The sequence below is a fragment of the Diabrotica undecimpunctata genome, chromosome 7 (assembly GCF_040954645.1).
Source record: "Diabrotica undecimpunctata isolate CICGRU chromosome 7, icDiaUnde3, whole genome shotgun sequence".
Lineage (NCBI taxonomy): Eukaryota > Metazoa > Arthropoda > Insecta > Coleoptera > Chrysomelidae > Diabrotica > Diabrotica undecimpunctata.
Window position 1 is genome coordinate 73,954,242 of NC_092809.1, and position 27,178 is coordinate 73,981,419.

At 34.1% G+C, this 27,178-nt stretch overlaps 1 protein-coding gene across 1 annotated transcript; it reads right to left on the reverse strand.

Annotated features, from left to right (window-relative positions):
- Positions 1-230: 230 nt before the first annotated feature.
- Positions 231-26,949, reverse strand: Dera (deoxyribose-phosphate aldolase). The gene is made up of 6 exons (XM_072537532.1): positions 26,784-26,949; positions 26,431-26,621; positions 25,497-25,662; positions 25,176-25,408; positions 15,594-15,740; positions 231-501 (listed from the first exon to the last, which is right to left on the reverse strand). The coding sequence occupies exons 1-6, from the start codon at positions 26,821-26,823 to the stop codon at positions 295-297; spliced, it is 984 nt and encodes a 327-aa protein (XP_072393633.1). The 5' UTR covers positions 26,824-26,949; the 3' UTR covers positions 231-294.
- Between the last annotated feature and the right edge of the window lie 229 nt (positions 26,950-27,178).

Below are 27,178 nucleotides of genomic sequence, written 5' to 3' on the forward strand. Positions count from 1 at the left end.
ATAATAATGCCTACAATAACGCTACAATTACTAAATTGGAGAAGAAAAACTTGCATAAAAAAATCATGGCAATTACAGAGAAGGCTTAACTTTGAACGGCATTTAATCAAAATTTACTTTTTGTCACTTATTCCCCTTTACTTTTAGGGTCCTCAAATATACTCAGGAACAAAAGTAAAAATTTCTCCCGGACTAATCCTCGGCAGCAACAATAAATAATAAACCATCGATTTGTTTTTAATTTTTATTTTAATTCAATGGAAATATATCTATTTACAGCATATACACTTTAAACTACCCCATCATAAACTCGTAACCGGCAGGAGTCTTTCCAGTTACGTACTGATATAAGCTACTTTCCAAATCTCCCAATAAACCAGATGCGCCAAAACGGAATAATTCGCTGTTCAGCCAGTCATTTCCTAAGGTTTCTTTTATAAGAACTAACCAATTTATTGCATCGGAGGCAGTTCGAACACCACCAGCGGGTTTCAAACCAACCTGTAAAATAGTAAGTATATAAATGTAACTTTTGGATTCAATAAATGTAATATATTGTATTGCACATTATATCTAATATAAAAGTTAAAAGATTAATGAAGCGGGGAGTAGTATTGCACTGTATTATTGGTTGCATAATTAATTGGAAGCACTGTACAAAAATAATTGAAGTACAAAAAATTTTTTTGTCAAGGGTAACTAAATTGGTTGTAAATACAATATTGAAGTATATTCTGCACACTTCCCTGGCGCCCAAATCTTTGCTTTCAGTAAGTGTCTTTATTCTCTGTCATTTTGAGTTTCTGCTTCCTTAATTTTGTTTGGTTTGCTATTCCTGTTGTAATTCCTAGTGGATTCATGCATACTTTTTCTTTGTGTTCGAGCCGAGCATATTAGTTTCTGTTATTTGTTAATATTGGCACCCAAGTGTTGCTCACATTTTTTGTGTTATAAGTGGCACCTTAATTGGTCATAATTGATGCCTAAACGGGCCTTGAATAGATTTCGACTACAGAGTATTTGTTTCACGTTGTTAAAACCATTTCAAGCTTTCCCATTCTTCTCGTGTTTATTCATTTGACTCATTAATATTTGTTCCTAGATAGTTTAGTTTTTGACACATTCTAGTCGTTCATTATTTAGGTATAAGTTAGTTTTGTTGATATGTTCGTAATTAGCATAGATTTGGTTTTCTCTTTTCTTTATAGTTCCTCTCTATACTGCCCTACTAAGCGAAAAGGGGGTATCTACACTTTTTCGAAAAATGAGATATTAATGTCTAGTCAATAATTACATCTTATTCTAGCTAATACTAAAGTGAATTGGTCTACTTTACAAATATTATATTTTAGGCGATATATTTAGGGGCTAAATAGGTTTAAACGGCACAAAACACAAGAAAGTAAAATATAATTCAAATAATTAAAAGCCAGAGCCCAATTAATCATAAAAATTCAAAAAAAAGCCTCATGGTCAAAATACGTCTCAGAAATAAACAGTTCTACTCCAATGAGCGAAGTTTGGAAAAGGGTAAAGAAAATTTCCGGTTTGAAGTATTCTTCATCAATTAACACTCTTAAAATAAACAATACCACAGTCTCTTCTGTACAAGACATTGCTAAAATTCTTGCTTTCACCTGTGCACAACATTCCTCTAGCGAAAACTACGACATTAATTTTAGGGACTACAAGCTAAAGAAAGAACGCACCATCTTGTCTTTAGAAGAATCCCACGAAAACCCCCTATCTCAACCGCTTACTATTATAGAACTAAATAACTCCTTACAAGATATGAAAAACTCAAGTCCAGGACCCGATAATATTCCTGTTGTATTCCTAAAGCATTTATCAATCTTAGCAAAACAACATCTACAAAATTTTCAATCAAACTTGACAACAACGTCAATATCCGTCTATGTGGGCAAAAGCCACAATTTTGCCGTTTTTAAAATCCAGAAAGCCTCGACTTGATCCAGAATCATACAGACCCATCTCTCTAACATATGCCATGGCTAAATTAATGGAGAAAATAGTCAATGCCCGGCTTATGTGGACACTGGAAAAATCTCATTTCTTCTTACCAGAGCAAAACGGCTTCAGACGTAACCGGTCAGCAATTAACAATATCGTAGACCTACAGTGTGATGTCAAAGAGGCGTTAGCAATGAATCAAATGTGCATAGCTATTTTCTTCGATATAAAAAAGCCTTCAATACGTGTTGGAAATTCAACATCGTTAAAAAATTGCACGCATCCAATATTAGAGGACACTGCTTAGCCTATATCGAAAATTTGTTAAAAGACTTTTCTGTCCAAGTAAGAGTTAATAACGTTTATTCTGATTTTTATACTGCAGAAAACAGTATCCCACAAGGCTCAGTACTTAGTCCTACCCTATTCCTAGTTGCCATAAACAACATATTAAACAAATTACATAAACCTCTCCAAGCTCGCCTCTATGCCGACGATTTAGTGGTGTACATTAAAGGAGCACAAAAAGAATCTATGTGCAGAATAGTACAGACATTTCTAACCCAACTAGATGAATGGACAGCTAGTACAGGCTTCGAATTCTCCGTTACAAAGACAACGGGTATGGTGTTTACGAAAAAATCATGCATTACACCAGTCCTTTATCTTCACAACAGCATCATTCCCTTCCAAAACTCCGTGAAATTCCTTGGTATGTGGCTGGATCAAAAACTTTCCTGGAAAAATCACATACAACACTTGATGCTAACATGCAACAAAAGACTCAATTTGCTTAAAACCGTATCAAATCCTTTCTGGGGTTCCGACTTCTATACAGTACTCCTTCTGTATAAAACACTAATTAGATCCAAACTCGATTACGGTCCAATTGTTTATGCCTCCGCAACCAAGAGTACCCTAAAACCGTTAGATACGATCCACAATGCTGCACTTCGGATCGTTCTCGGAGCTTTTCACACTTAACCCATAGAAAGCTTATATTCCGAAACTGGAGAACAATCATTGCATTATAGGCGGGCACTTTTAACAATTTCACACGCTTCTTCTGTAGCTGCTAATAAGGATCATCCACTCTTCGAAAATACTTTTTCTAAAAATAATCTTGACTTTCTCTTTAATAAACCTCGTACTGGAAAACCTTATTACTCACGAGTAAGATCAATTCTGAATAATTTTGACACAACAATCCCAGATGTATTTCACTGTAACATCCAACATCCGACTCCATGGTTAACAAGCATCCCAAATTGCAACACCTCTCTAATAGAGTTCTCCAAAAAATGCAATAACAACGTACTAAGCAAAAACAAACTAAATGAAATTCTTGGTAGCGAAATATGGGTAGCGGGTAGGAACTCCTCTGGATAGTCCTATCAGGGAAAATGAATCAATCCCTGCCCTCCGCAGATTTCAGGGGTTTCCTGACCCGGGAAACTAGTACCTGCTTAGGGTCCCTTATCCAGGGTCACGGATGAAGTCCACAACGGCAGACACGGCGGAGAAGAATACCTTCGGTACGGCGTGGATGGCGGAAGTGGCAATCCCCTGATTTTAGGGATTGTATAGAATCACTCGCCAACCCGCTCGGCAATCGTGGCGTTTTAAATATGCTAAAACCTCCCAAGTTGAAGATGTCGAGTATCAATACGAAATTACCCCAGGTGAGTAGAGTTAAACACTCAGAATCTCACACTGAACAATCAGTCAGCCTCATGGATTCTGGGGGAGGCAAATATTCGACTGAATCAAATAAGAAAAACTACTCATCATTGCTTCGTATAGCCACTTACAATATAAGAACTATGAGGACCCAAGAACACCTTGACGAACTAGAACAAGAGCTCTCAAATATCAAATGGGATATAATTGGACTGTGTGAAACTCGCTTACCAGGAGAAGTATGTACCATCTTAAAATCTGGTCACCACCTATACCAGAAAAACTCCGTAGAAAATCATCACATAGGCGGTATAGCGTTCCTGATAAACAAACGAGCTCCCTATAAAGTAACGAAGTTCTGTGCAGTATCAAACAGAGTCATATATCTTGTCATCGCTTTGAACAGCAGATACAGCTTACAGATAATACATGGATATGCACCGACAGGAAACTCAACAGACGAGGAAGCTGAATCATTTTACGAGGATCTGACAACAGCAAGGAACCAAGAAAAATGACACTTCGTAATAATCACAGGAGATTTTAATGCAAAAATTGGAACAAAAGAAGAGGGCGATACACAATGTATCGGTCGCTTTGGGCTGGACAACAGGAACGAAAGGGGTGAGATGTTGTACAACTACTTAAACAACGAAAATTTATTTTGTCTCAACACTTTCTTTAAAAAATCTAAACAACGTAAATGGACATGGATCAGCCCAGACAAGAAAACTAAGAACGAAATAGACTATATGTGTGGTCGGCGGACAAAAGCAGACAAGTCAATTTTTGAGAAAATTGTGTTATTTATTAAAATAACTTAAAAAAAAATTATCTACCGCTGGAATAAAACAGACAAGTCAAATGTTATACCTGTGGTTCCATATCAGATGGTGATCTTTTCCATACTCACAATTTTATCCATTTTAGAGATGAACTTAACCAATCAAGTCCTTTTATCTGGTTTAGATCGGCGTATACCTAACCAAAAGTTTGACTTAACTGATTAGGTACAGTTATCAGTGAAATTGCTGGCTAGCGAAAAGACTGAGGAGTCATGAAACAGGATATTATGTGAATGATTTATTTAATTTGTAATTTGGGTATTGATTGCATTGCGTTTCTCACGTTGCTTATCTCTTTCAATGTTTTCGTTAATCGTACACCGTGTGAAATGTGTAAGTATGCACATCTCATCAAAATCTTTTATCAAAGCAAAATACATACATAAAATCAATAGCTATTCTGAGTTTGAAAGTGGGTGATTTAAAAATGAAGCCAGGCAGAGGTAAATTATGTGTAGAACTTTCAACAAAAACGCTTTTAGATAAAGGTGAGTGATATTTTTTATTTTAATAAATGTAGATAATGCGTTGTATTGTAAATTAAATACTATTTGCATCATTCTTTAGAGTAAGAAAAATATTTTGCAATATGAATAATGTCATATTATTACATATGTATTACTGTATTAGTAATAACGGTATTATGTTCTACTAAACCACTGCATACCTAATAGTTGCTCATACATACATAATATTGAAATAGGTAAGAATATTTTTTTAAATTATTTAAAGTTTTTGTTTTATTTCAGCTGGTCCATCACGTGTCCAACAAGGAGCACCTAAAAATGTTATCCTCAATCCTGAATACCCACTTGAATCGAAGTCCACTGTACGAAAGTCACTATTCACGAAAGCACACTTCGAAAAAGTACTTACCATGTCACCTAACTTTACAAAAAAATGTACGAATTGTTCAAACAGTCCACAACTGCTCCCAAATCTATCAAAATTTATTCACAGGAATTTAAAAAGCTCAACCTTGGATTTAAAAAGCCAAAACTTGATACATGTTTTACCTGCGACAAATTTATTATGCAATTAAAAATTTGTACAGACGACCAGAAGGAAAAACTCTCTTCAGACCACAAATCCCACCAAATGGAAGCTGATAAAGCATATGATGAAAAAAGGAAAGATACAGAAACTGCCAAAACTGTTCCACATTTAAGGACATACACTTTCGACCTACAACAGTGTTTACCAACTCCAGATTTAAAGTCATCGGTTGCATTTTATAAGAGACAGTTGTGGACGTTTAATTTGACGGTTCATGATAACAGTACAGGAAAAGCTGTTTGTTACATGTGGTATGAATCTGTTGCAGGCAGAGGAGCAAATCAGATAGCATCTTGTCTGTACAAACACCTGCAAACGATCGTACCACCTGAGACAGAACATGTAATTTATTATTCAGACACATGTGGGGGACAAAACCGTAATTCTCATGTATCAGCCATGTTTACGTGGGTTCTGCATAGATCCTCATCTAATATTAAGCTAATAGATCATAAGTTCATGGTACCAGGCCACAGTCACTTGGAAGTAGATACTGATCATAGTATAATTGAGAAAAAAAAGAAGAAAACTGAAATTCAAATATTTCACCCTCATGATTGGATGCAACTTGTAAGTTCAAGCAGCTCTAAATTCACTGTTATGGAAATGTCACAAACAGACTTCTTTGATTTCTCGTCTTTACTTAAAGGTTGCATGGTATTAAGGAATAAAGACACTGATGGTTGTCAGTTCCGATGGCTGGACAAAAGATGGCTTCGATATACGAAAGACTTGGCAATCGTTCAATTCAAAGACAGCCTTAATAGAGAAGACCCATTTAAGATTATTGATTTCAACAGAAGAGGGGGCCAACTACCGTCGGAAGTTTCAATTATAACAAATCAACCGGTCCCTATTTCTAGAGAGAGAAAAGCAGACATTATCTCGCTACTACCTCTAATTCCTACCTTATTTCACAGTTTTTATCAAGGCTTGCATACTAATGCTACAACTCAAAATACGCACCCCGATATTGTAAGTAGTGATGATGAAGAAATAAATTAAATTCAAACTTGATGCTTTTGTTCTTTTAATATTGTATTTTTAATGTTTATTTCATAACAGGTAATATTTATGTTCTTTTTTATTTTAAAATTAGCACTTTATTTGTACCTTATAAGATAAGTCAATAAAGAGAGACGTGCCTAACTGGACAAGTCAATTAAAATCCAAAATATTTAACATTTTTGTTGTTTTTAATTTGTACTGTAATACATGTATGTTATATACATCATTTTAACCAATAAAAGCTACATTTATTTATGCGTTTAATTTTAAAACAGTTTTTTCGCTTCCTGAAAAAACTCAAATTTTGACTTGTCTGCTTTTGTCCGCCGACCACACATATACTCTCCAATAACAAAAACATATGCACCGACGTGACAGTACTAAACAAATTCTATACCGGAAGTGACCATAGATTGGTTAGAGCGAATATTAAAATACAGACGAGAGTAGAACGAAACAAACTTATTAAACGAGAACGATACCCAACCACCGATGTCCTATTTCAAAAACAAACGGAATACCAAAAAGAGCTAAGCACAAGACTAAAATCAGTAGAGACACTGAGACAAATGGATATAAACGGACTAGCCAATAAAATAAAAGTAACTGTAACAACATCGGTTAAGAAAATATGCTTAAACACGAAAACAGCCAAAACATCTAAACTTCAAGCTAATACAACTAAATTACTAAAAGAAAGACGAAACAGAACAGATCGAACTTCGGACAGCTTCAAAAGTTTAAACAAAAACGCGAAGAAAGAAATTAGGAACGATCATAGAAACTATACTAACAATCTAATAAAAAATATAATACAAGATAACTGCAATATGAAAGTACTCAAAGCAAAAAACTCAAACGGCACAAGAAAAATTATAGAAATAAAAAATGAGAAAAACGTCACCGTCCGAGACAGAAAGGAAATAAGCGAGGACATTGAAAAATTCTACACTAAATTATACTCGGCAAATACACAACCACAACAACGACGTACTGAACGAACAATAATTAACACCGGCTCAGAAGAAATACCGGACATAACCGACTATGAAATAAGAATGGCCCTAAATCAACTAAAAACGAATAAATGTCCGGGAGAGGATAAAATTACAGTCGAAATGTTGAAAATCGGTGGAAGAAAAATAGAACAGGTATTAAATATTTTATTTAATAAAGTAATTGATGAAGGAAAGATTCCTCAAGAATGGTACAACTCCGAAGTCATTTTACTATTCAAGAATGGAGACAAAGCAAACATCGAGAATTACCGACCAATATCCTTGCTCTCACATCTGTATAAATTACTAACTAAAATCATAACCAACCGCCTAACATATAAGCTCGATTTCTATCAACCTATCGAGCAGGCTGGATTCAGAAAACATTTTAGTACCATAGACCACTTGCACACCGTAAGAACACTGATAGAAAAATGCACCGAGTATAATGTTCCAATTCATATGGCGTTCGTCGATTTCCATAAAGCATTCGATTCCATCGAATTATGGGCAGTGCTTGAATCTCTAGAAAACGCACGTATATATTCAAGATACACTAACATAATTAAAAACATATATGAAAATGCCACCATGCAGATAAAGCTGGACGAAAGCACAAAAACTAATCCCATAAGACTACAACGGAGAGTAAGACAAGACAACGGAGAGTATGACATAGTTTTAATAGCCGACAATATCCAAGAACTAAATGATATGTTACAACAATTAAATGCAGTTTCAGGAGCGGTAGGCTTAAAAATGAACTACAGCAAAACAAAAATACTGAGCCGAGACCAGACAAATATAACAATACAAAATCATACCATAGAAAATGTTGAACATTATGTATATCTAGGTCATGTTATCACACTAGGAAAACCAAATCAAGATGCTGAAATTAAAAGAAGAACACAACTGGCATGGGGCGCTTTCGGCAAATTAGCATATATCTTGAAAAACACCTCCATTGGTGTTTTGAAGATTATGGATATTGTGGAAGAAATTGCAAAAATGAAATGGCGCTGGGCAGGTCACGTAGCCCGATATAATGACAACAGGTGGACACGGAGAATTCTAGAATGGAGACCAAGGACGACAACAAGAAGCACGGGAAGACCTCAAAAAAGATGGGTAGATGACATAAGAACAGTGGCAGGCAAACAGAGGATTAGATTGGCGCAAGATAGAGAAAGATGGAAGCAATTGGGAGAGACCTACATTCAGGAGTGGATGGAAAATGGTTGACAAAGAAGAAGACCTTAACTGTACAAACATCTTTACCGATGCCTCTAAATCTAATGATGGCATCGGTTGTGCATTTGTTACTCCAACGTCTACTTTCAAATTTAAACTACCGCCTAGCTCAAGTGTTTTCACCGCTGAACTGTTTGCTTTGTCACGTGCCCTCCTAAAACATGCAAACCTCTCAAGAATTTCAAAACCTCTGTTTCTCACCTACTCGCTCAGCTCTCTCCTTGCAATACAGCATCTGTATCCTAAACAGCCAATGGAGCAACTTATAAAAACTGAACTACACATCGCCCAAGAGAACCACATAACTCCTAAATTTATATGGATCCCATCGCATATAGAAATCATCGGCAATGAAGAGGCAGACAGTAGTGCTCGTGATGCAGCAACAAGTGCGGAATCTGAATTAGTGCGTGAGACTGTATGTAAAGATCTCAAAACGTTTTTTAAACAAAAAGTGATTGGTCAGTGGCAGCGCGAATGGCAGCAGTGGAAGAGTAATTGAAGAAAGAGATGAAAAGGAAATAGACACATTCTTTACGAAGAAAGGGGAACAACGAAGACGTAAAAAATTTAAATATTAAATTAGAATAAAGAAAAATAATTAAACAGAATAAACTAAAGGATTCACATTCTGTTGGGAATGAATGTGGTAATAACTGTAAGAAAACATATAACACAAAAATAATCAGGAAAGAAGAACTGATATAAACAATCAGTTCTGGAATCTATATAGTCAACAACAGCACCAATTTATGTTGTCCAGCATCAGCCAGACAAACGTAAAACTATTGGACTAGAATCTCGCAGATAGAATACTCTAAGCTACTCTTTAAAAACAGAAGACGGAGAATGTAAGTTTGTGAATGAAACTTTGTGAAACCTATTTTCTTACAACTCTAGGGTTTCACAAAAATAATTATAAAATTCTACAGAGGTTTTGTAAATCTTCGAACTCATTATTCTCTCCAAAGCCGCTTAAAAATCGTGTACTTCATAATAAATTGGACCATACAGTACTAGAACAACATATAGAATCTTTCAACCCATCGATATCTCATTATCGCAGGGAACATGCACGCAAGCGACGTTATTTACCAAGCGATGTAAACATTAAAGATATGCTTAGCAATTTTCAAATGAAGAATCCTAAAATAATTTGTTCTTATGATTTATATTGCTCAATAGTAAAGTGCTATAATATCGGATAGTTGCCTATTATCGGATAGTTCTGTTTTAAAGAAACCTGTAATCTGATTCACAAGAAACCTATGCCCAGTTTAGCATGAAGCTAAACCCAGGTCACCAAATAATATTTTAGCGTCTCTAGTAAAACATAGAGGGCAATAAAGTAAGTTATCCGAATTTTTGTATTACGAGTTTTGACACGTGCTAGTCGTAAACGCAATTTTTATACATTCAGGTAAGTTTTTAAATTTGACTATGTAGTTTAAGTTAGTCTATAATATGTCTACTTTAATTAAGTGCTTGTGGACAGTGAATTACTAAGGTTTTTTTAATCCATAAACATAACCTTCACAACAGGTTATGACCTATGAAACTATGGTTTGCCTAATATCAGATGGTCGCACTGTCTTCTTATCAGATATCCAATATTAGGACAAACTATTTCTTAATTGTTTTTATATAGAATATCTACTATCATTTCTACGTAGTTAAGGTCGTGTTAACAATTACATTTTAACGTTTTCGTCGACAAAAAGAAAGAATTATGCTATAATTTTTGCACTATGTCTGCTTATTTTATCTTATTTCTTACGCTTTTTTGTTAATTTCAGAAATAAAATGTCATCGAAATCCCAACAAAAACGAAAGAAATGGGATAGTAAATCCATGCATGCAGCTATTACTGCAGTTAAAAACAAATAAATGGGGTACTTGCGAGCTTCAAAAAGTCCCCAAGAGCACGTAGGAAGACTACGTAAAAAATAAAATAAAGCCACCTGAAGAACGTGGCAGCCGTAGCTCAGTGGCTATGTTACTGGCCTAACAAGCTGGAGGGCCCGGGTTCGAATCCCGGCACCGACAAAATTTTCAATTTCTCATTTAACTGAGCTGCCACCGTGCTTCGGAGGGAACGTAAAACCGTCGGTCCCGGCTACGAAAGTAGTCGTTAAGTCATGTTAGGGGCGCTTGCGCGACCTGAAAACCCTAACACTAGACCTTAGCCAGAAGGTTACACGAACTTTGCTTTTTTACCTGAAGAACTTATTCAAATCAATATGGGACGTCCACCAGTGTTTTCCAAAGAAACTGAAGCGGATTTGGTTGATTATTGCCTAGAAATGGATAGAAGATTTTACGGACTGCGATCTTCTGATATTCGAAGATTAGCCTTTCAATTAGCTATTCGGAACAATTTAAAACATCCGTTTTCAACTAATCGGAAAAAAGGAGGTTACAAATGGTTGCGTTCATTTTTAAAGAGGCCTCCTGAACTAACGTTTAGGAGATCACAGGGTTTATCAACTGCCAGAATTAAAGGATTCGCAGAAGAAAACGTAAATATTTTTTTGAAATTTTGGAACCTGCGATGGAGAAGGTGAAATTTAATCCCTGTCTAATCTATAATGTAGATGAGACAGGTATAACGTCTGTACAATCAAAGCATACCAAAATAATCACCTTAAAAAGTAAAAATCAGGTAGGGACCGTTACTTCTGCAGAAAGAGGATCACTAGTGACTGTGGTTACCTGTATGAATGCGGCTGGTGGTTTTGTGCCCCCTATGGTCATATTTCCGCGAAAAAATATGAAGGCAGAATTGCTCAACGGCGCTCCAACAGGGACAATAGCTGCCTGCCATGTGTCTGGCTGGATTCAGAGTCACATTTTCACCAACTCGTTACAACATTTTACTAGCCACGTTAAACCAAGTGAAGCTGATCCAGTTGTATTAATATTTGATGGTCACTACTCCCACACGCGGAACATTGACTCGATAAATTTGGCGCGCCAAAAGCATGTGGTTATTTTTAGTCTGCCGCCGTTTTCATGGGGCCTCTTAAAACCTACTACTCGCAGGAAATTGAAAATTGTCTAAGGAACGACCCTGGAAGAGTAGTCACCTGCTATCAAGTTTGTGAATTGCTTGGAAGAGCTTATGTAAGATGTGCTACAGCTGAAATCGCTATAAATGGTTTTCGAAATAGCGGTATCTGCCCATTTAATAAACACATTTTTCAAGAACACGACTTTGCCATTCACCATCAAGCGGAAGGTGACCGAGTTCCAGTTCCAAATTTACCAGAGGCTGAACAAGAAAACCAAGTAACTCCTCCGAAGCATGTAACTCCTCCAAGAAGTATTGATGCGACCAAATGTGTGCAAGATTTATCATGTAAGAACATTTCTAATAATAGAGATTCAACAGTGCGGCCACAAGATATTAGCCCTTTACCCACCACTTCATTTTACAAGTCTGGTATTAAAGAAAGAAAGTCCAGAAAAGGGTCTGCTGCCTTGATTACGGGTACACCATACAAAGATGCCTTAGAAAGTAGTTTATCAGAACAGAAGAGAAATAAAAGTATTTCAAAGGGAATTCCGAAATTAAAATAGACAAATGTGAGCCTTTTAAGAAAACAAATAAAAATAAAGGAAAATCTATTGCTAAGAAGACAATGACAACCAAGGTTAAAAAGAAAAGTGCTAAGAAAGAGGAAGCTTTTAGTTCATCTGAAGAAGATGAAGAAGTCATTTTAGATGATGATTCTGACATGGAGTGTGACATTGGGGAAGAGGAAGCAGAATGTATGTTTTTTACTGGACTCTTCTCTGAAGATACCTCGGGCGAACAATGGATTCAGTGCTCACATTCATTTTAAGTGGGCTCATACCGACTGCACCAATGTAGACAAAAAAGACACATATATTTGTGATTTCTGCCTCGATGGCTAATTTTATCCCGTTATAGTAATATCCGGTATTAGGAACATTTTTTTGTCAGTCTAAATTTACCATTTTTTATAAAAATTTAAATTTTATTTTTTACTTCGTAGAAATGATTTATTTTCGTTCAATAAACGATTCTCTATAGTCTATTACTTGTTTTGCTCTAAAATATTCATAAATTAATTGACGTATTAAAACTAATATTAGGGTTCAAAAAAAAGTATCCGATATTAGAGCACTATACTCTACAAAAGTTAAATATATCTTTTGTAACGTTGGGTCACGAAGAATGTGAAATGTGTGAGCATTTTAAAATTTATCCGCACTCTGAAGAAAATTTACAAAATGATTGTACCGAATGCCAGAGGTGGTCCAATCATATAAAAAGGAGTAAAGATACACGTCTGCTTTACAAAGAAGATGCAAACAAGAAACCAGAAGAAGGAGAAGTTATATATTCCGTTGATTTGGAAAAAGTAATAATGCTTTAAATCCATTATATTTACTCAAAGATTGATTGCGTATAACGAAAGTTTCGTTCCAGTAGGAACTAAAAACAAAAACATTAAACCTGTAGCTGCAATTTGGCAAGAGGCAATTCAAGGACGAAAAAATGAGGATATAATAAGTACATATCACAAATTCTTATTATTCCAGAGAGATGTGAAAAAACTTGTTCCGTGGGTAGATAATTATACTTCTCAAAATAAAAACTGGGCGTTTTTTACGTGTTTAGTTTATGTAATAAACACATCTGATACTTCTACCGAAGTAATAGAAATAAATTACTTAATACAATACAAATATCCGAAAATCTTTACAGTAAGTTACGGAAAGATCTTTTACATAACAAAAATTATACTGATATCTCCTGAGGTAAAATGTTCCAGAAGCAAAGAGAGCCTTCATTCGGATTTTCGTTTTTTTTTTTAATAAATAAACATCCCATTTAATTTACAATCTGTAAAATGTTATAATAGGCAAATGTTAAACACAGTAACAAAGCATTTAGAAAAACTGTCCAGTGACAGTTTCTTTTAACTTATATAAGGTTGGGTTTGGGAAACTAAAATACTACACAACACTATACTATAGAACAGTACTAAGGTGTGAAAAATCTGACAGGCAAATCACATGGAAGGTGCCTTCTTAACCTTAGCTGGACAGGACGTCTGATTAGGGGTTGAGCCAATGCGTTGGGGTGATTTTCTATGCATTCTTCATGCTTCTGGGAGAAGTAGGATACTTCTTCTTTGACAGGTTTAAATCTAAGATCATAACTCGATTATGTAGCATGGAGCATTTACGACAACCCTAAGTACTTTAAACCTAAGAATCTTTGGATTTCGATATTTGAGTGGCATGTTATCCCCACACTTGAATTCCATAGCTCCATATCGTTTTAGCATGACTTTGTAAATTAACAATTTGTTTGTGACTGTTAATTGTGATTTACGACCTAAAATCCAGTACAATTGCTAAGTTTTAGGCCCATTTGCTTTCTCTTAACAATATATGTGTTCTCGAAGTTAATCGTCGGTCCAGATGGATTCCCAGATATTTGGAATCTTCTTTTTGTTGCAAAAACTGACCATTTAATGCCACAGTTGGACAGGCACCTCTTCGTAGGGTGTAGGTTACATGGATAGATTTAATTTTATTTGCTTTAATTCGCCAGGTTTTTAGCCAAGAGAAAATAACATCCATACACGATTTCAGAAGCAATCTTTGTGAGATGCCATACCAGCGGTTTTCATCTGCATATGTTGCAATGGTTATATTTTTACTAGTGGGGTATACTAGTTTTACTAGGATAGGCTGTGTAGATCATATAGAGGATCGGACCACGTACACTCGCCTGAGGCACGCCAGATCTTATTGGGTATAGAGTTGAAGTTTTGTCTTGATATCTTAGGTGGTTTTTTAGGTTTTTCATTTTTTTTTCTTCACATCCGTATTAGTATCAGTAACTTCTTCTGTATCCTTTTCTGATCTATCAAAAGGATTTGATGTGGATATAGGCGAATTAAGCCAAAAATCATTTATTTTTGTTTGTTTTACTGCTTGATTATCAGGACTGCCACAGTTTCTTTTTTTTTTTATTTTCTACAATTTTCCATTCGTCCGTTTGAGAATGTTGTGGATTTCCGAGTGAGAACTATTTCAGGGGGAACACCATTACAAGTTGCAAAAATCATGATATGGTTTTGGAATCTTATGGGTTGTTAGATGCGCTTAAACGAGGGAAGTACAAATTGCTAATATTCAAAAGATGAAGTGGAAAGGATAAATGGCGGAAGAACTAGGTGGAGGATACAAATTGTCATACGTAGAGAAAAGTAACAATACGAGTGTAGGTGGTACAATTTCTAGTAAAGAAATAAATAAGAGAGAACGTAGTAGAAGTTGTAAGAACGAATGATAGAACATAGTTGAATGTTTTGTGTATGTGCTCCTCATTCGCTATGGATGAGATTAAAAGAAAAAGTTTCTACTATCAAATCGGAGACATCCTTAAAGGTTTTTCATGCAGATGACAGAGTCGTAATAGGAGGTGATTTTATTGCACATGTATTAATTCAAGATAGAATGGATCTGTAGGATTAGGCTTTGGAACTAGACATGATGCTCAAGATATGTTGGAAATAGCAATAGGACTAGATATGTATCGTGTTGGAGGGGAAGACCAAAGAAAATCTGGTGGAAAAATTTTAGGTAGGACATATATGTGAAGGGAATTAATATTGGTGTGAAGAAACTTATCGAGAAATGTAATTAGAAAATACAATGATGATGTATTATTAACTGACAGAGTATAGTGATTACCTGTATGTAACAAAGAAATAATAAAAAAATATTTTAAACATACCTTATAGCCCATCCTATCAAAATAATCCTTGATAGCTCTTGCCATTATCAAACCAACAGGTAAAGTAGCATTTACAGCTTCTTTTCCAGTAGATGTTTTTATAAAATCCGATCCAGCCATCATTGCTACTAAAGAGGCCTTATAAATCTAAACAGTGAATTTTACTTTATTTATGTTTTTATTTTATTTATTTTGGTCTAAGTCGTTTAAGGTACTATTACCGTCTAAAATGCTAAAAAATAGTACATTTTCAATATTTTTTTGTATCTTATCTACACTAATGGACAAAAATATCGAATATTTTGGAATTTTCTAATTTTTGTTTTTTCAAAATAAATTCTGGCCAATCAAGCCATTTATTGTAAAATAGAGTTTATTTTAACAATGTTTAATGAACAATTTTAAGTTTTTTATGCGGATAAAATTCCGAAAAAAAAATGTTTAATATTAGGTAAATAAGGTTATTTTACTCTAAACTTAAATGATAATTTAAATTGCTTAAACAAGTCGTTTTAACTGAAAGAAGTGCATGATCAGTATCGAGTGTATTGGATTTAAATCCGAGCTAAACGGTGGCCAATCCAATCTTCGAATTTGGACCTCATCAAGATAATTACTCACTATGGCAGCGGCATGTGGTCGAGCATTATCGTGCATTAACGTGAATCTTTCATATCCAATGTAACCAACATATGACAAAACATGATCTTGCAGGATGTTTTAAACGTAAGAATCACCAGTCATCCGTCCAATCACTTCCACAAGTGCGGTAAGTACCTCAAAACTAATACCTTCCCAAAGAATTATGCCATCAACTCCAAAACTAACGGTCTGGGCGAGACTTCAGCTGGCAAATCGTTCTCCAACTCTTCTGTAGACGTAGTTTTGACCATCTGGCTTCCATAATAATAGGACTCTGGTCTCATCAGTGAAAAGAACGTTTTTCCAGTTGTCGATATTCCACTAAATATGTGTTCTTGCAAATTTCAAACGACGAGCTTTATGATTTTGGAGAAGACGTGGAACTTTAGCGGGACGTCTGGGCTTTAGTTTGCTTCTTGTGATCTTCGTCTAACTGTTTGTGAACTCATATTAACTTGTCTAACGTTTAATAGTTCATTTCTGAGGTACATCGATGTCAATGAACGATTTCGTGTAGAATTAAGAACCAAAAAAACGGTCATCAATTGCGGTTATGCACCTTGGGCGTCCTTGACCAAGCCTTTGCACAAAATTTCCTGTTTCGCGGTACCTTTTTGAAGTATTCGAAACTATAGATTCAGTTCTGCTGAGGACGTCGTGCGATATCTTTTTGTGCATATCCTTCCTCGTACAAAATTACAATATGTGCTACTTGTGCTTCATCGCAGTGTCGAATTGGTGGCATACTTGTTTTAAACTTAGTTAAATCAAAACAATATTTAAATAAACTTAATAAATTAAAACTAAAAATAACCGAATTAGTATGATTTTTCCTTAAGGTTTTTTATGATAAAATGTACGAATGACACTAACTACTGAATAAACGTCAAAATAAACATCAAAATATTTCAAACCAGTTGAGTACATCAGCCTACTATATGAGTATTATCAGTAATCTAAAATTATTTTGAAATAATAGTGACTACAAAAAAAAATTGGAAAATTCCAAAATATTCGATATTTTTGTCCATGAGTGTATTATTGCATGGCAATCAAACTTTTTTTATATTATTATACAAATTTTGAAGATTACATTTTTTTTCTTTTTTTCATTGTTCCTATATTTTAAAGATGGCGCCAAAAATTTTTCGTCTAAAAATTACTGCTCCATGGAGCACAGTTAATCTCTGAAACGGAAAAATCTGAAGTTTGAAGTAAAAAATTCGGGAAAGGTTTTAAAGAAGTGCCCTTACGTGATAGTTTATCCAAAAAATTTAAAATTCTTAAAAAAACGAAATTACGGACAAAAAAAATTGTTTTAAAAATTGACAATTGACTAGATCCAAAGATTAAAATTTTGAGAAAAACTACATTTTTAAAACTGGCGGACAGTTAATCACCGTATCTAGTCGGTCGATTTAATAAACCTTGATGCATTTGTTGTTTTTTAGGTTTTCTTTTATGATAGTTTACCAGAATTTGACAAAAAAAAATAATAATAAAATTCTTGTGACCGAAAAACGTCGAAAATGAGGTAAATTTTTTAATAATTTTTTCAAATGTGCGATATTTTATTTTTTTTTTAAGAATTTTCAATTTTTCTGGTGAACTACGTGATCACGTGAGGGCACTTCTTTTTTAAACCCTTCTCGAATTTTATATTTCAAATTTGCCGTTCCAGTTGTAAAAGTGGTATAATAATATAAAAAAAAGTTTGATTGTTATATTATATAATAAATAGAGACTGGATTATATGCTCTAAAAAATGTTAAAATATGCATGCAACATGCACTTAAAAAGTAACCAAATATGCCTTTACTATATGCAATATGCATTTATATATGCACTTAAAAAAAATATCTTTTAATTTTTAGGGCTTGAGATTTGGTGAGAAATAAAATTATAGTATAGCTTAGAGAGTGTTTATTTATTTATTACTACATTTAATAAAAAAATATAAATGAAAATTCACAAGAAAATGTCCTCGTTCTTGCTGTTACAGTATTCGTTCCGTGCGTGACCATGGTAGGGGTACCTTGAAACGATGCCAGCGTGCGTAACCGGCGAAATATGACAAATTTGGACCTTTTGGATCCATAGATAAATAATATAGTATATAGAAATTTTTTTTGTTTTGGATCATTTTACAAATAAATTTATCAAAAATGGGTGCAAATACATGTTGCGTATTTAATTGTGCTAATAATAGCAAAAATAGTGAGTGTAGCTTTTATAGGTTTCTAAAGATAACATATAAATTAGAGAAAAGAAAAAGATGGATTGGTGCTATGAAAAAGTAAATATCACATAATTTCATTTTTATGCAATTGAAATAGGAAAAATTTAAATAATTTACCTTAAATGATATTTCATAAGGCTTCGAGCTAACTGCAGCCTGCTAGATGACTTTAGCTTTTATATCAATAATTTTTACTAATATTGTTTTTAATTACAGGCTTTTCCACATGCAAAAACTTGATTTGCCAGTACTAGATTTTCCCTTTCTTTTCCGTTTGGGGTTGAAAAATAAAGTTGATGAATCTTTAGAAACACAGTTTTTAATACTAAATTTATTTTGTACATAAACTGAAAAAATATAATTAAAAAACTAATTATTAATACTTGTCAATTTCGTATCTATTTAACATATGTTTAACCAAATGTTTAACAAATTGGGAGGTCCAAAACTGTCAGATGAAGGCGGTAGATGTCGCGTCAGTCACGCACGGAGCGAATATAATAATAAAATGTTCAATATTTTCAAGAGTAATGTTATGCCTTCTATCAGTTAACATGTGTTATATGAGAAAACGATCTTTCAACATCACAGGATGTAATTGGCGCAAATCTAAAATTTGACACTAGCGAGGGATCCATATTAATAACTTCGTTAAAGCTTCCATTGATTATGTTTATTGATTTATTGATCGCAATAAAGAAAAACCTTCATTCTGGTTTAAAACTTCACTAAATTCATCTTTAATTTTTTTTTTTTCCAATTGTCCCTGAAAGGTTTACTATTCTTTCTTCGACAGAATCAACAATGCAAATACTATCATTTAAAGATAATTTTTGACTCTCTAGTTTTGTAATAGAGTTTACAAATTACGTCAAAATTGCTTTTATATTAGGACAGTTCATTCGGAACAGAATTCTCACTAAAAATATTTTGACATTTCTGAACAACAAGAAGGATCAAAATTTGATATAACATTTTTGATATCAATATAATTATTTGCAAGAAATATGGCACTATTCAACCACGTCCCCTATCTAGTCAACACTGGGTTCCGGTGGCAAAGGGATATCGGGAAGCATCTTCCTATAAACTTCTACTCGCAATGGTGCTTTTAAAAATACATTCTTTACATTGCTGATTAAAGTGTTTACATTTGGAAACTCGAGTCGAACTTTCTCTGCCACCCTGTTTAAACCATGCGCTAAGCATGTACAATGAATCAAATTCGGAAAAAAATCTTAAGACTAGTAACAGCTTTAACCATGTAGGAAGAGGCATCGCTAACTAGTAGCAAAATTTTTTCAGAAGGTACTTGATTCGGTTTAGTAAATAGGAGTCTAATGCAATAATATGGACTTCAAATTTTTAAGATAACTTATATTTTTTTTCTCGAAACTAAAACTACCGCCTAAAAAACCGTACTAATAAAATAAATATGAAAAAGAAATAAATAAAATTCTACAACAATCTGACCAAAATTACAGACAGATCAAGCCTGAGAACAAATTAAATCTGCCGTAGAAAGATTGGTTTGACGAAGAGTGTCAGGCGATAGCAAAGGAAAATAAGAAGATCAGACAACAAATATTAACAGATAATAGAGAGTGTAAAAAACAAGAATATAGAAAAATTCGAGGAAGATTGAAAGCTCTGTGTAGAAGGAAAAAGAGTTACCACAATGAGTTGAAATTAAAAGAGATAGAAGAGACGTTTAAAAACAAAGAGGTGAGGTCGTTCTATCAAGAAGTTAAAAAGATGGGAAAAGGTTACCAAAGCCACTGTAGTTATATGAAAGGTAAAGACGGAAATTTAATTAGCGATCCGGCAGATATAATGACGGAATGGAAAAAACATTTTGAAGAATTATTAAATAGTGAGGTGGAGCACGAAGCAGTAGACAACTGGACGGTTAGAGAAGATGCGATAGTTGAAAGGCAGCCTACAGAGAAGTAGGTGATTACAGCAATAGAAGAAATGAAAAATAACAGAAGTCCTGGTAAAAATTACATATGCATAGAAATGATCAAGTTTGGTGGAGAACGACTACAAAGAAAAATATATCAGCTACTAGTGCAAGTATGGGAAAAGGAAATAATGCCATTGGAATGGTATGAGGCCCGCATATGCTTCTGCATGAAAAAAGAGACAAACTAAAGTGTGACAACTATAGACGTATAGCCTTACTAGATACGGTATACAAAATCTTGGCAAGAATATTGAGAAATAAACTAAATTGCTATACGGAAAGAATCCTACATGAGTATAAGACCGGCTTTAGAAAGGACAGATCTACTGTAGACCAAATCTTCTCATTAAAGGAGATACAAACGACTTGTTATGAAGGTAAAGTTCCCCCTGCATGTTTTGTTTGTGGATTTTAGACAAGCATATGATAGAGTCAAAATGTATCGAGCAATGGAACATTTGGGTATACCAAAGAAACTGATCCGGCTAGTTAAAATGACACTAAATAACTCTACGTGTGAAATTGCTTGGCAGGGTCACATATCATATCAATTTACGGTTGCAAAAGGCTTGAGACAGGGAGATCCTTTATCCACTACATTCTTCAACTTAGTGTTAGAAACTGTAATCAGAAAATGCAGCATGAAGGTGGAAGAAACGATCATGAAAAATGAGCACCAGTGCTTGGCATTTGCTGACGATTTAACGATCCTAGCAAAAACCGAGAAAGAATTAAGAAGAGTTGTGAAGAAGCACAGAAATTCAGATTGGAACTAAATGAAGACAAAACCAAATATATGATCATGGGAGGGACAGAAGGGAAAAAAGAAGACTTTAGTGTGAGGTCTGTAAGTGGTAAAAGCTATAGTTTTAAAAAGGTGGACAAATTTGAATACCTGGGTGTAGTTTTCGATGAAAATGGAAAAGAGAAATGGAAGCTCGAAGCCAGAATAGCAAAAGGGAATAAAAAATTAGGTAGTTTAAGAGCACTACTGAACTCAAAATACGTTTCTAGACAAGGTAAACTCAGAATATATAAAACAGTAATTCGACACACAGTAACATATGCCGGTGAGACATGGACATTAAACAAGAAGGAAGAGGATACTCTGGAAAGATGGGAAGGAAAATATTGAGACACATATTCGGAGGACGGAAGACAGAAGATGGTTGGGAGAGAAGAACCAACAATGAATTAATGGCTTTATACAAAGAACCTACCATTACTAAGTTCATCAAGTCACAAAGAATCAGATGGTTGGGACATGTGGAAGAATGGCAGCAAACAGAATGCCTAAACTAGTAATAACCAGAAAACTAATCGGCCCCAAAAGAAGAGGTAGACCCAGAACGAGGTGGATTAGTAAAGTGGAGGAAGACCTTAAACACGTGAAGGTGAAGGACTGGAAAAGAAAAGCACAAAATAGACGCGAATGGAGAAATATTGACCACCAAGTCCTTCAGAATAGTTAAGAATGTTGTATATACATATTTAAGTTAAAGTTTTGTTTAAAATAATTGTAATTAGTTAATATTAGGATTATGTTTAAAAAAAATGCCATAGGTCTTAACGGTCTGTTGTGCGTAAAAATAAATAAAACTACCGCCAATAGTCAAACTGTTACATGTTTAGTATACGTATACCGATTTTCTTGCAAAAATGAGATTTTAAATTAATTTTTGAATCGTTAAAATATAAGTGGACTCACCTTTTTATCACAAATAGTACAGAAAACACTTTCATTGTCTATAATCTTCATTTCACTGTTGCCACCAACCCAACTCCTCAATAGACTTGATTTTTGTTTCGCTACTTTCGGTATATTTTCAAAAAAGAAATTATTTTTATTTTATAAGCACAATATTCGCAACCACAAGTTGCTTTGCCAGCTGGTAAACAGAATTTAAAAACGAATTTACTGTATAATACCTACCTGCATGTAGGTGTGCGACCTGCATGGCCCTATTCTTCTGATAAAGAATTCCCAGATGGGTTTTCCCAAACAATAAAACTTTTAGATTTAGTAGATATTTGTAATAAAATTATTTTGTAGTTACCTTACCTAGTACCTGCTATGAATAATTCCAAGAAACTATTATCTAAATATGTATAGAAAACCATTTTATTTATGTGATATTTTCAAATATGTGGCAATATGCTCTTAATTAAGTAAATATGAATAGCATATGCATTTATAAAGAAACCCACAAATACGCTGCATATATATGCACATGCATTTTGCATATACTCCAGTCTCTAATAATAAATAAGATACAAAAAAATTATTGAAAATGTGTCATTTTTTACCATTCTAGGCGGTAATAGTAGGTACCGTGATGATGATGATGATGATGATGATATTATTTATTATCTTTCAAAGAGGATATGATATACAAAAGCTAAGCGAAGTGAAAATAAAAAGAAACTATATCAATGAAACAAATAAAAGAGTGTGGCAAACTACAAGCGAGGTGATAACTATAGCAAATGATAAAATTATTCCACAAATGAGAAAAAAGCCAAATGAAAGCAGGGAATTGGTTTGATAAAAAATGCCTTAAAATAGCAGAGGAAAAGAAAACATTAAGACAATTGACACTAACAAATAATAATGATGGTATGAACCAGAGTTAAAAAAATCAAAGAAGAATAATGAGAAGAGAAGTAGACGAAAGAAAAGAGAACATACCGAAGAACTAATGCAAGAAATAAGGGAAAGATTTCAGAAAAAGAAAAAATTAAAAATTTTTAAAAACTGAAGGGGAATGAAATGTATGAAACACTGAGCTTCTTGGGCATGCTCGCAAAACTGTGGAGACCAGACAATAGATGCATATTCAATAGAAGCCTAAGACCACTGATGAAATCCAAATATGTATCGAGAAAAATAAAGTTGAGGATACATAAAATGGTAATAAGGCCCACAGTGACGTATGGTAGTGAAGTTTGAAAAATGAAAACAGCAAATAAGGAGAAATTGGAAAGATGGAAAAGGAAAATGCTCAGAGCTATATATGGAGGCAAAAACAAGTGAGGTTTGGGTGTGACGAACAAACAGAGAGTTGCAGGAACTGTATAATGAACCAAGCATCAGTTGCCTCATGAAGGCAGAAAGAGTGAGATAGATGGGGCACATGATAAAAAGGAAAGGAAGAGAATGTCAAGGATGAGTCTAAAACGCAGCCCAATCACGAAAAGAAGGAAAGGATGACTCAGACAAAGATGGTTTAATAGCGTACAGGAAGATCTCAGAAAAGAGGGAATTGATTGTTGGGATAAATAAATGTTTCAAAGGCATATTGTTTCTCGAAACGGGAATATCAGTTGGCCTCTTCGGACTCCCGATCTAACAGTCTGACTTCTTTTTGTTTGACAGTGATCCAACTAGGCCAGTCCCAGCCCTCAAACAACCGATTCGTGACGAGATTGCCAGTTGATATGCTGGCTTATGTTATACAAAACTTTCAGGTTCAACTCCAAAAATGAATAAATAACAACGGAAATCATTTAGAGGATTTGGTGTTCAAAAAAATTTTGTTTTATTGGAACCCTCTTACTCTCTTCTTCTTCAGATTCCTTCTCCTATCGGAGGTTGGAAATCATCATCGCTATTTTAATTTTATTGGCCGCGCTTCTGAATAATTCTAATGAGCTGCAACCGAACCACTCTCTCAAATTTCTTAGCCAGGATATTTTACGTCGTCCTGGGTTTCTCTTCCCTTGTATCTTCCCTTGCATAATTAACCTAAGTAATACATACTTCTCGCCCCTCATTATGTGACCCAGATATTGAATCTTTCTATTTTTAACAGTTTTTATGACTTCACATTACTCTCTTACTGCCTATTAACCCTTTCGCTACGGGCCAAGTATCGGTTGCGTGTTGCTCATATACGGCGCAGGGAAAATTGTGCACTTTGCAATCGAGACGGCCACTCAGTAGTTTACATTCTTTATATTGAAGTGATTGAATCGTTTTTCGTTTTTCGGCAGTTTGTTTATATTCGTTTTATCGAATTAGTGGATTTTTTTTTTCGTAAAACTTTAAAAAAAAACGGTATTCAGAAAGTACCGCGTTAGGGTGGGTGATGTTCTGCCGTCTATGTACGGCATCAGTATGGTGTATTTGTGTATCGTAACGCCCATGAACAGTACTAGTAAGCAAGATGGACAATGTAGAACGTACTATTACGATTATTGCTCTTCAAAGATGTAAATACTTAAAAATGTACAGTGACAGAACCTGGACGATGGAGATTAATTTGCGTAATAGTACGGCGCTCGCTTATCAAAGCTGCAAATGAAAATCGTACTTTTATGGCAACAGTATCAAAAGGGTTAATGAATTAAAGGGTATTAAAAAAATAATTCTTTAACAATAAAACTATTTACTAAATATTCCCATGTATTTGGCGGATCCATTATTAGGTTAAATTACGAAATTACAACAATAGATGAACTGCATACATGTGCCTGATTAAATATACTCACAAAGAACAAAATTAACAAAAACAAACGCTAATGTAGCAACATTAGAAAATTGCAGAGAAATCTGTATAAAATACAGAAATGAAGAAGAATCTGGTGTGTGCAGGTACACTATGATAACCTGGAGCTGCTGTACTAGATCATTAATCACTGATGAGTGATCTCAGAATCATTGACACAAAGTGGTAATAAAAAACATTTTGATCAATATAAAGTCGTCTAAACAGCTAAAACATTTTTTACTCACATTATCAAGTGTTCCTAACTCTCCTGTTGCCAGAATAGCTTTCAGATGAGCATCTGGTCCACAAGCTTCTTTCATAACTTGAATTTCTTGGTAGAGTTCTTGCCATTTACCAGTCAATACCAAACTTCGATCGATGACTATATCTATTTCTTTGGCACCATTTTTGACTGCATATTTAATCTCATCCAATCTTGTGTTTATTGGATATTGGCCACTTGGGAATCCCGTAGCAACTAAAATAATAAAGAAGATAGATTTAAGTAAAACAGTAATTTTAAAAAACCGATTTTAAACTCCCAATAATTGTTAAAAAATAGGTACCTGAAGCAACATTAATCTTACTGAGCATTCCCATATCACCCAATGCTTTAACAGCATCCGCAACTCTTGATGGATAAACACAAACTGCTGCAGTATGAATGGGAGATTCCTCATTGTACTCAAATCCTAATTCATTCAGAATATCTTCAGCTACTGGTCTTGCTGCCTAAAACTTAACAATTGTACTTAATTCAGAAAACCAAATTGTTAATGCATATACATTAAAAAGTCAAAATGTGGTTAACATAAAGTATATTTAGTATGTGCAAAAAAGTGCATTAAAAATAATACATAAGTAAAAAATCAGGAAAATTGAGAATATTATGTTTAGCTATGTTACGTTCGGCTAAAATCTGTTAAAAGACATGGTAGACTTGTAGACTAGCATATAGAGCCATCAAAAAAATGTATTTAGAGTCAAAAAAGGTTCTGAAACTGTTGTCTTGTGGCATATCTAAGTTAAATATTATGTTTATATGGGATTAAGCCACAATTAATTGTAATAAGAATTACATTTTAAGATGTTTCGATTTCCACTCTAGAAATTGTTCTCAAAAAGATTATTTTAAAAAATTGTGCGGAATGTATAACCAAAAAATGTTAAGCAGGTTGTGTTTTTCAAAACTGAGTTTTGAAAAACATAGAAGACAAGAAAACCTATTCATGGAACCTGATCATTTTGTAAAACAAGAACACCTTACAAGGAACCTGGATATTTTGTACCAAATCAAATAGCAAAATGTTGGACTATACCTATAATTAGACAAGAAAAATCTTTAAGATAATCTCCTTAGTCTCACGAAACAATATGAACAAAGAAAGTACTGTATTAACTGAGAACTCATCAAGTAGCAAGGAAATATGAGTGCAATAGACATAATAGTTGTACCTTCTACACTTCAAGTACATACTATATACATGTAAACATAAATACCTTAAAACAGAGTCTAGTAACATTGCTCTTTGTGTCATCTCCACCTAAGGTAGTAAGATCTATTAAAGTTATTGCTTTTAGAATCCATGCTGCTCTGTATTCACCCTTTAGTTCTCTGGATGCAACTATGTTCTTAGCTAATTCATTTGTTGCTCTTAGGTTTACATTTATGCTGTTTATCCAACCCAAATCTGAAATAAAAAGAAGCAAAAATATTTACGATTTTGATGTAAATATTCAGTGAGGGTCATCCAGTATCAGTTATTGAATGATACTATGCAGAATATTTAAATTAAGAAGTATGTACTGAAAATGATCAGTAAAACATTAAAAATCTAATTCTGAAAAATTACCCAATTCACAGCCTGGGTTTCGTTCTTGAGTCAACGGCATGTTTTTATAAAGACTTCAGAGTACAAAGGTTTATTTAATAAGATAAGAATTTTAGTCAATGAGTTGTCAAGAAAACAAGGAGTTGCAAAATGTCCTATAAATTGTTTTTTCTTAAAAATTCTATTATACATACAGCTATAAAATAAATTCAATCCAAAGTTTTTAAATAATGGGATCACACGTGATAATCACAACCTATGGATAAATCAGTAACATATTTTTAATCTCAAAATATTTACAAATATTTTTAAATATTCAATAATGTCATTCGGCAGAAGTATAGAGAAAGTGCCGATGAAGTTAGCTACAAATGAGGGACAGATTTGTATTTGGCAGTGTTGCCATATCACAAATC